The 10,407-nt window shown below is 40.1% G+C and overlaps 1 protein-coding gene across 2 annotated transcripts in view; it reads right to left on the reverse strand.

Moving 5' to 3' along the window:
• cblb (Cbl proto-oncogene B, E3 ubiquitin protein ligase) overlaps window positions 1-10,097 on the reverse strand; it is a 58,960-nt gene extending 48,863 nt beyond the window's left edge. The window contains exons 1-3 of one of the 2 annotated variants that reach the window (XM_030069071.1): window positions 9,849-10,097; window positions 8,165-8,342; window positions 7,263-7,513 (exon numbers count right to left, since the gene is read on the reverse strand). In XM_030069071.1, the coding sequence (XP_029924931.1) occupies window positions 7,263-7,513; window positions 8,165-8,332 (419 nt within the window). In that variant the 5' untranslated portion in view covers window positions 8,333-8,342; window positions 9,849-10,097. The remainder of the gene's footprint in view (window positions 1-7,262; window positions 7,514-8,164; window positions 8,343-9,848) is intronic. The other variant, XM_030069069.1, reaches the window with a different exon arrangement.
• Between the last annotated feature and the right edge of the window lie 310 nt (window positions 10,098-10,407).

Consider the following 10,407-nt stretch of genomic DNA (forward strand, 5'->3'; position numbering starts at 1 on the left):
ATGACAGAGCAGGCAGCAACTTTTGCAGTTTTTTTTACAGGACATTTCTTCGTTTTTGGAATGTTTCGGGTAAGGTGCTGAGTTACAGGAAAACAATACTATTGTCAAGCCAGCAGTAGCTCAGAGGCAATGTTTCAGCGGGGAGTTTTCAAAGAAAGTCTCCTTTTGAAAATAATTTTCCTCTAAGTTAAAAAATGATGATTTGGCAATTACACTAAGCACTAGGCTGAGTCCTATCTTAGGCTTCCCAGAGTCAGCATATCACAAATAGCTTATTTGTAAGAAAAAGACAATATTCATTCCTCTCCATTTTTATTATTACCATTACTCCATTACTACTTAGTTCATTTTCCTTTACACCATAATGCCTTTGGATATAGAGCATTAGGCTGGTCATCTAGCAAGCCCACACACAAAGGTGCTACTATTGTTAAGTGGCTCCTCTGCAGGGGAGTTAATAACTGGCCCATTTGTTAAACAGACAACAAGAGATCCAAAAGACTTAATTTATGCATTAATTCTTTTCCCCTTAAAAGCAAATTACTGCCATAGAGGTTCACCATCAGAAATGTTGGCAACATAGCAGTCAGAAAATACCAAGTGGGCTCCATGTGCCATGACCGAGGGGTGATTCACAACACACCAGGCGAGTTGATAGATCTGGGGGGAGGGGAGGGGGTGTCAGACTGTCTTTTATCCACAACACTTGGCTTCCTGGCAAAAGCAGTGCACTTTTAATCCAGCTGATTTAGAGACAATCACTTTAGGAAGCTGCTAAAGCTGTGCTTGTCAGGCTCACGATAAAAGCTCTGCTGTGCAAATCACTTCAGATGTGCTCTGTGTGGCTACATCTTGGAAAGGCATGAGACACCACAGACGGGCCACACATGCTAAAAATGTATGCACTCATGATACTACAATGTGCTTTGGATAAAAGTGTTAAGCAAATAGGACATGTTATATATAGTACAACATGATTCTTAATCATCTTCACTGCCGGCAGCCAACATGAAAAGTGTCAAAATATGCACTGTATAGGACTGGATCTATATACACTTTGTGACAGTGCAGCATCAATTTACTTCTTAGAGAGCACACTAGGAACAGCATGGTTTCAATTAAGGTGAATGAGCAGTTCATGAACAGTCTGGAATTATTTCTTTATCAAACACTAACCAATATATACTGAGTGTACAAAATTAGGGACACTTAATTTTCCCATGACACATACTGGTGAGGTGAATCCAGGTAAAAGTACCAACATTTCCCTTATTGAATACATACCAAGCACAAAAGAATTACTGTTGATACGGGAAAGCAGAGTACTAGAAAATGATTTTTAAAAAAAAGTTTTGAACTGACACAGTTGAGATGCAGATTGCATTGAAGGGGCTACAGCTCAATATTGGGAAGATGTCCCTAATATAATGTACAGTCAGTGTACTTGATTCTGCAATTCATTTTAATTATTTATTTTTTCATGAAACCACTCTGGAAAAGACATGCTAATCCAACCTTCAGTGTAATCATGGAGATTTCTGGTGCCGAGGCATTCAGCTGAGCTCATTTACAGAGCGACTGTGTTTTTTTTTTTTTTTTTAACAGCTCGGTCTAGGCAAATGACATCTCATGCAGTGAATTGATTCCTTGCAGCTCAGTGAGTTATGAAAGCCACCGCTCTCGTGTTTGTCAATGTCATTTTATGCTGTGGCTGCAGGTCTCTCTCGGGAGAAGAGCTTTCATCTTACAAAGACAAACCTGGCTAAATGAAGAATTATATGGGTTGTTTTGACCCTTTACTGCCATCATGTATGACAGATTGAACAGACTGAGCTTGATTCCAAGTACAGAGGTGAAAAAATTTTTCTAGGCTCAGCAAAAAAAAAACAAACTCCTGAGTGAGTGACGGGCCTTCTGCTGATCCATTTTTTTTTGCTAGTGCAGAGAGTAAGGGTTCAGTCATTGCCAAGGTACTCTGGTGCCAAAGGTTTGCTCTAGAAAATAAAGGCTCTTAATTAAAAAGGCTCTTGAAAAAAATGTTGAGGAAACTAATTTGCCTAATTAAATAAAACCTGAAGACACATGAGGGAATCTCAGGCATTCTCATTTAGAGCTACAAAGGCAAATTCTTCTTCAGTCTTAAGTGGCAAATATAACCCGAAGGTCAAAGACAATTAACTCTAAGACAGACCGACTCTTGGGGAAGGACCAGAAAGTTCCTGTCCATTCTTAAACTCTTTTACAGGAACATCTGCTTCCTATTTTCCCCCATCCTTTAATTTCCTCATTAATATTCCTATCACATCAATCGCTTGCCCAGCATGTGGACAAGAAAGATGCAGTGGGAGGGGGGATCAGGTGGTCAGATGCAAGGACTGGGACAATGAAGATAGGGTACAGGGGTGGGGGAAGGGATGCATGGACATCAGATGGCTTGATATGGGGTGCAGCCCTCGGGTAGCGTTTTGGGGCGGGTGACCACACAGCAGTTAATCAAGCATATGACACAGACTTGTGCTAGACAGGCCGCCACAAAGACACAGCGGGCCACATATGGGTAATCGTGTCCCTAGGGGCAGACATGATACCAGATGTGAGATCACTCAGCTGGCTCTTCAAAGAGAGAATTTGTCTCTTTTGCTACATCTTTCACAAAGGATACTGTGCACTCTGTAATACATTATTATTACATTTACATTTACAGAGGCAGCAGGGAGAGCTCTGCTCCCTGTTTTCCCATCTCCACTCCACCTCAGAATAAGACTTCTTTGGAACAGGCACTGACGAGTATTGATGCTGACTTTGACACAGGACTTCAGATTCCCCCTAATGCACCTCAGTTCAAAAGAGGTGCCAGAAACCCTGCTAAATCCTGTGCCTTCCAACTCATGCAATCCTGCATCTACCACGATTTTCTGTGTTAGCGTCCTTCAGCTTTTGACACTCAGATGTTCCTGCACGTTTAACACACAGTTTGAAAAGGTCGACTGCCTACACACCCAAGTTTGCTTTAATAATTAAGTGAGAGATTAAACGTCAATGAGGAATAACACAGTAGTAAAATAGTCAGTATTTGAGTAAATTAAAGTAAATAAACATATTTAAAACAGCGACATAACATGTCTAAGGGAAGAGGAGAGCGTGGGGAGGAGTTGTATGTGGGCCAAGTGCATGCCTGGGCCCGTTCATTTGACACTTCCCTTTAAGGTGAATGCTGCTTCTGATGTCTGAAATGTTTTGGCCCAGGTCTACCATAAAAAGGCAAAATTTAACCTTTTTAAATATTTACTTCATGCATGTTTTTCTTTCTTTTTTAAGCCTGCCCATATTTACATTTATTAAGGTGTTTAGATGCACAGTGTGTTTTGTGGGTTTCACTGTCCTAGCAAGCAAGATTAAAAGCCTGGTTTATATGGAGCATGGGGGAGGGACACAGCATTCATTGTGATTACTGTTTCATAAGTTGACATGTTAATCGGTGGAGTGACTGTACAAAGGGAGGAGGAATACAGCATTTTTATTCCACGACTTTTGGCTTTATAGTGTAGTTTTTGGATGTGTTGTTTACTGTATGCCAAATTTTTTGCAGATATATGACCTAAATTAACCTCCGGGATAAACAGTCTACCTATTTGAACAGTGAGTCACTTGAATCACTGCTCAAAAAGGCAAATCTCAATAAGTATGACAACAGAAAAAAGTAAAAAGCTGAATTGTGAAAAAAAATGTAACTAATTAAATCCAAAAGTGAAAGGAATAAGTACTGCTAAAGATTAAATATATATATATATATATATATATATATATATATATATATACACACACATGTATATGTGTGTGTGTGTGTGTGTATATATATCTATATCTATATATATATAGATATATATATATCGTATAGGTCAGATGTCAGTGTTTTGCTGAAGGACAATGCAGCAGGGTGGCGACTTGCCGACAGATGGGCTTGAACCCAGGACTTCTGGTTGGTCTTTTTAACCATGAGGCCACCCTGCTGCTTCCATCATCAGCCACACCAGGCTTGGATAAGAAAGGCAACAATGTCTGCGGCTGTGAAGCCTGCGGTCCAAGTAGTAGAGGAGTGAAGCTGCTAAAAACATTTTCCAGTCTCCTTTAGCAGGGGATGCTTGTAGCATCCACTAACACCTGTCTGTAATGTAATAGGTCAGCCTAATCTAATGAAAGTAATGTAATAATATCAAGAACTTAAGTCAATAATGGAATAAAATCCTTTAACAGTAATGCAATATAATTTCTGTCAATAATGTGTTAGTATAAAGCAACATTTATTGGTTATTACATTATTGAGTTTGTAACAATTTTTTGTCTGAATGATGAAAATGAAGTGCAATGAAGAAAGAGTTATACTAAAACTGATATTCTATTGCAGAGTTGTTTTTCTCCCAATCTGACGTTAATCTTAAGTTCAGCATTTTTGCAAAACCATGGAAATGTAGTAACCATGGCTCCACTTTGATGCCACTTTGCTATGCCGTGAGTTGGGAAAATCTAAGCATGTGTGACCGTGGCACTAGCAAGCTTGTTTTACACTTCACGTTGAAAGGGGGGATTGACATGGATATACCTTTAGCCTCTTTTTATTTCAACTAGATGTTTCTCTTGCTGCTCATCAAAGAGAATTCAGTCTGCAACATCAACATCAATTATACCCATCAACACCTGAGACCTTGCATGCAAGAATTCTGTTATGGTGAAAGTGGAGGCCCTGACATGTGTATCTAGTTTAATGACAACTGTGCAAATCTGCCTAACTTTTTAAATCAGTATGCACTGAAACAGGCTGTGGGTGGTAATGCGTCACTCAGCAGAGCAGGTTGAAAATGAGGCATGCTTTTGGGATAAATCCAGCGATAACATGAGACCAGGAAAATGAAAAATTGTGAAATTAGAATGTACAAGAAAGATTTTGCCTTTTCTAGACTTTGGCGTTCAATTTCGACAAGCATAAAAAGTCTTTTGTGCCTCTTTTGTCCCTTTAGGTCTAAGAACGGCACTGTTTGTATTGTTTAAATGTGTTAATTATATTGTTTAGGCTATGACAGATTAAGGCAACACAAGCAGCGTCCCCTGGGAGTACTGAGGAGCGGAAATTAACTGCTGAGAGAAAAAGAGAGAACAAAAGACAGAAAGAAAAAGAATCAGAGAAAACTTGAGAAAGACAGATCAAAAACTCTGCTAGGTGACAATATCAGAGCTCAACCAGAGAGGAAATATATCAACAGGATGTAAAGTGCATGGGGATTTTCCCTCTGCTTTGCACATGGCAATCAGAGGGCTCCTAAAAATCAGTGGAGCCTTTCACACTCTGAAGTAGCTCTAGCTACTCTCTTGCAGGGTAAGTTCAATAAATGACAAAAAATAAGCGTCGAAAATCCCTCTCTTTTCACTTCCTCCCTTCAGGAAAAAGGAGGAGGAAAAGATTATTTCTGGCATCCAAAACAGGAGCATAAAATCCAAAAGCTGGCAGCCGACGAGGCAGGCCACTTTCGTGGGTACCGATTCTGCAGAGCACTTTTCTATCTTCAAGTACAATATTACTACTTAGCAGTTCCTATATATTCTTGCTGTCTCATTCTCCTTACATCCGCTGCTCCAGTCAATACTAAGTGATCATAATACATTTACGTCTTTGTTAAGGAGGAAATTGTGCAGGCTCAAAGCAAATTTTGTTGTAGTAATCCAAAACAAAAGGCTGAAAAAAGTGCTGCTTTTACTTGGCTTGTCTCAAGAGTGGAAATGCTTCCTCTTTCACCCGTGTCAGCAACTTGGTGATCTTACAATTGAATTCTTGTCACAGTAGTACTGCCGTGTGACACTTGCGCATGAATGCAAATTGAAGCATAATGTGCACCAAGATAAAGCATTCAGTAACAGCAGGCGAAGCAGCACTAGCTGCTCTACAGATGCCCTTAAATGACTGCATCCAGCCTCCTCTCTTCCACTGAATATGCCCATGCCTTTTTTCTCCTCTTCTTCTCCACCTTCACTGCCCCCTCACTGTATAATGTGAGTCAGCCAGCCTCGTGTCCTCTAACACATCATGATCACAGAGGGTTGATCTAAGTGAAGATGACAAGCCAGACGGTCACAGACCACAAACTAAAACCCCTGTTCGATATGTCACGGTGTGCAGATTGGTCCGAGCTGCTGTGTATCCTCTCTGTAACCCTGCTGTAGTGGGCAAACCTCTCACATTTAATCATCATCATCATCATCATCTCTGTCATCAGATTACCTATGCTGTCTCCCCATGCTTAGGGGTTAACATTAATATTTATCATAGTGGTTAAGTGGCTCAGATAAATCTCGACTATAGAGTCTTGACTGAATGTATTTTCTACAATAAAAACACATTTGTTGTTCTCAAAACGAGGAATTAGATGATTTTTAAGGGTAGTAGTTTACATGAGCTAACATCTCCAAAAGAGGGCCTCTCCTGTGGCTTTTTTTTTTTTTTTTTTTTTTTTTAAATAAGTAACCATTCTTTCTGGTGACTTCACCACATATTACAATATCAGCCCAACAATACAAAGTTATGAATACGTTTGAGTAGTATTTTTTTTGATGTTGTGGAAAATTTTGTTTGTAAAATAGCTGTCCAAAAGACAATAAAGTTCTACCGAGGCAAAGTAAAACAGAAAAGTTACCTAATCTCAGTTATGGTGAATGGCATATTTGCAAAGGCCTTACTTTCTATCTGGAATTCATACCACTTAAGATAATCAAAAATGACACGTCAGGTGAAACACCGGCATGAAGCGTAAAGACGGTGAAGTTACAGTCACTGTCTGTCTTGTCACTGAGGAACGAAATCAGCCCAGCGATGCTCACAGTCTGTTACCTTATTCTAAAAGGGCAATGGTTGCCAAATTAATGGCACCTATCTCATATAATCCTGCAAACACTTTTGCAAATTAATACCCTGAACAGGGTTTTCCCCTCACGTTTACTGCCATCGGTTCCTTTAAGCCAAAATCGTCGACCTCAGGTGTGACCTTTAATGAAAAAAAGTACCTTCATATTGCTCATTTGATTGCCTGTCGCCCGTCTTGCGTCTGTGGACTGAACGTCCCATTAAAGTGTTTTGAATGTGAAAGCTAAAGCACTTTTGCACTCTATGGCCTGCGAACAGTCTTAAACTGCCCTCTTGTTCCAAAAACCTCCATAAAGAGAAAAAGTAAAGAGAGATTCATTAATTAATGCCTTGTAATAACTTTCTTTCTTACCTGTCCTGTGACTGCTCCTCGTACATCCTCTCCTTTCCCTCTTTGAAGAGCCGAATGGCCCGTTTGGATTTCTTCATAAGGCTATCAATGTAGATTTTAAAGTATTCATTCTCACTGAGCTGTGTGAGTTTCTGGTTCTCCTCATATTTGCCCAGTATAAGTCGTAGGTGTTGGTAGGCATCAGGTAAGATATCCAAGATGTACGGAGGACTGTTTTTCAGCTGGAGTCTGGGATTTTGGCAGAGGCGAACCTGTGGAAAAGTAAAACATTAGTAGGAGTTTGCTGGAAGCTCCAACATTTAGTTGGACTTATTAAATAACAAACTTACTGAAGCTACGCTGACATCTGACACAGCAACGAGCCAGCAGCAGAAGTCAGTTCAAATTTTACATGCTGAAGTGTTGATGTGTGAACTGACCTCATGAGAATTAAGTCTCAAAGGCCAAGCTAAAGGTCAGCAAAGAGGTTGTAAGTGTGCAAACACTGCTTACAGGCAAACTCTAAGATGTCAACAAGGTCAATAATGTAAATAGTATTATGCAAATTACTTTTACGGCAAAGACATGCATGGGCCATCCAGGAACTGGGAAGATACTGTTAAATCACTGCTGCAATGCCGCCAGTGTTTTTAAGCCAACTAAAAAACACACTGAATGAAAACACCCTCTAATGCACTCGGATGGATCATCAGTGGCGTGACCTGAGTTTTACTGACATAAAAACCAACATGCAACATGAGAAGCTATTAAACATGTACAACATAGCTTGAGGTAGGTTCACAGACCATTTGAAAATATTGTTGCAGATTTGTACCCCACTATGTGCATCTACAGCAAAGACTGAGAGTATTCAACGTCTGTCAGACAGGCCCAGTGGTTTTACTGTATCAATCCAAACTTACAACTTTGTCCATGAGTTTCCATGTTTTCTCTACCGTCCGCCGGTCAGCAGCAGCTTGTTTTGGGGGCCCCACTACATCCTGAATAGCATCAATGATGCCTAAAATCCGACCCTTACTTCGATTTGGTCCACGTCCACCTGGGTTTCGGCCACTGAGAGCAGTTGCCATTTCCTAAACACTGAGACAAAGAAGACTAGTTACAGTCAAAGTTGAGCATGTTAGCTGTCTCTTAAAAATAGTCAGAGAGGTTTCCACTTACACAAAAATGGCACAAAATGCGGCCACTGGATTGGTGCATGTGTGGCAGTCATTCAAAATACATCTGAGTGGTCAAAATATACTTTCAGCATACTCCCGGAAATGTTGTCAACAGCACATCGTATGAAAATGCATTTGTTTTCAAAATATATTTCAAATAAATGGAACTGTAAATACATTTTGGGCAGATTTAGAGATGTATTTCTTTGTGTCCTCATGTTTTGGTAGATGTTTTTGCAGTATGAGAGTTAATACTTAACCGACTGAGAATGAGTGGAGTGGATTTGAAGAATCCTGCATGTTTAAAATGCGTCACTGTAAAAAAAAATTTGTTCTGTCGTGTTTTCAGGCAAGCGCTTGGCTTTTTAGAGCAAAATCCTCAGCAAACATGGGACTAGCAAGCAGTTTTATCTTCCTCATTTGTTAAAGAATGTAGATTCAAGAGATCATTGTATTATTATTATAAATACTGATGTTAATACTATAGTTCTTCCTTAGCAAGCTGCCTGTGAGGTCTGTTTATACCAGATAGACACCTAATGGGCCTTTTAGTGAAAAGCATCATAATAGGTAGTCTACTGCAGTGGCTCCCAAAGTGGTGTCCAGGGACCCCTAGGGGTCCTTGAGGTCGATCTAGGGGTCCCAAACTATTCTCACTGGGGACCCCTGGTCAATAACAAGTTCAACAACTTCACTCCCTCAAGGTTAGTACAATGACAGACTGCAAAAGGTAGTCTATTTTAATGAAATGTCTAATTCTTCCCATTGTTAACATCTCATAAACAGATCAGTTTTGCAAGTCTAACTTAAACCATCACCAGTTATGAATGGAGATTCATGGTCTAAAGCACATCTACTTGGTCAGTCTTTGACTTGAGACAGTTTGAGAGCCAAAACCTCCAATTAATAAGTCATGGAATAACTGGAAAATGTCAATGTCTGTAATCAGATTGAACATGGTTAAAACTGTGCTAATCTCGATTAGTCCCCTCTACTCATTTTAGGAGATTACAGTGACTATACAGCTGATTATGTTGTGCTAAGTCACTGTAATACTCCTATAAAACTATTAAAGGGCCATATAGTGTATCTGTCATACTCTACAGTGAGTTTTGAGACTTTCTTTATCTCCTTTGGAATCACAATAATAATAACCCTGTCACATGTCTATCATATAGGCCTTTAAATTTTGCTGTGATGTTTTTCAAATATTCCCCTACAATTAGTAATTGGATTACAATAGTTCTTTTATCCTTGGGGTTGATCTGGTGTCAAGCGACTCTGATTGAGCTGCCAAAGCGACTCATCGCTGTAAACACGAGCCAGGGGGAAGCAAGAACAAATCCCTGTACAGTCAGAGTGGCTTTTCCAAGCCTAACTTACACGAACTGACAGTTGCACGTAAAAACACAAAGTCCTAACTTACCAGACCACCAGGGAATGTCTACTGGGATCCCTGCTGAACTCGGTCCACATCCAGTGCAAAAAAATAACACAAGGAGTGTCCAGAGGAGAAAACAGTCGCAGGTAAAGTATCCACTTTATGTATCCGTGTTGATTCACTATAAGTTATCCATCTTTTACAGCCGTCTTGTAAATGCGGTTCCTCAATAAGTGTCGGAGGAGTTGGATAAAAGCGAGGCTGCGAGCTCTGTACAGTCTACGTATGTTTTGTACAGCGACCCCCGGTGTCAAGTTAGCGAGCATACAAAATAACATCCGGTAGTACCTTTCAAAGTATAGAGCATTTCACACGAAGTAAACGCTTTAGTATTTACTTTCCAGCAGCATTTACACTTCTTACTCGACGTTACGGTTAAGCTAAGTGTTTGAAATCGATTCTATTAACCGCTACACCTCCGTGCTCAATGCGTCGTTGTTAGCAAAGATAGAACAATTAGCACTTTCACTTTGGCTGGCAGGTCGTTGGACTTCCTGTCTTTTCCTGTCTGGATTCCGGCTAACTTGACGCAGCTGTTCCAGCT

Source organism: Myripristis murdjan, chromosome 14, assembly GCF_902150065.1.
Source record: "Myripristis murdjan chromosome 14, fMyrMur1.1, whole genome shotgun sequence".
Lineage (NCBI taxonomy): Eukaryota > Metazoa > Chordata > Actinopteri > Holocentriformes > Holocentridae > Myripristis > Myripristis murdjan.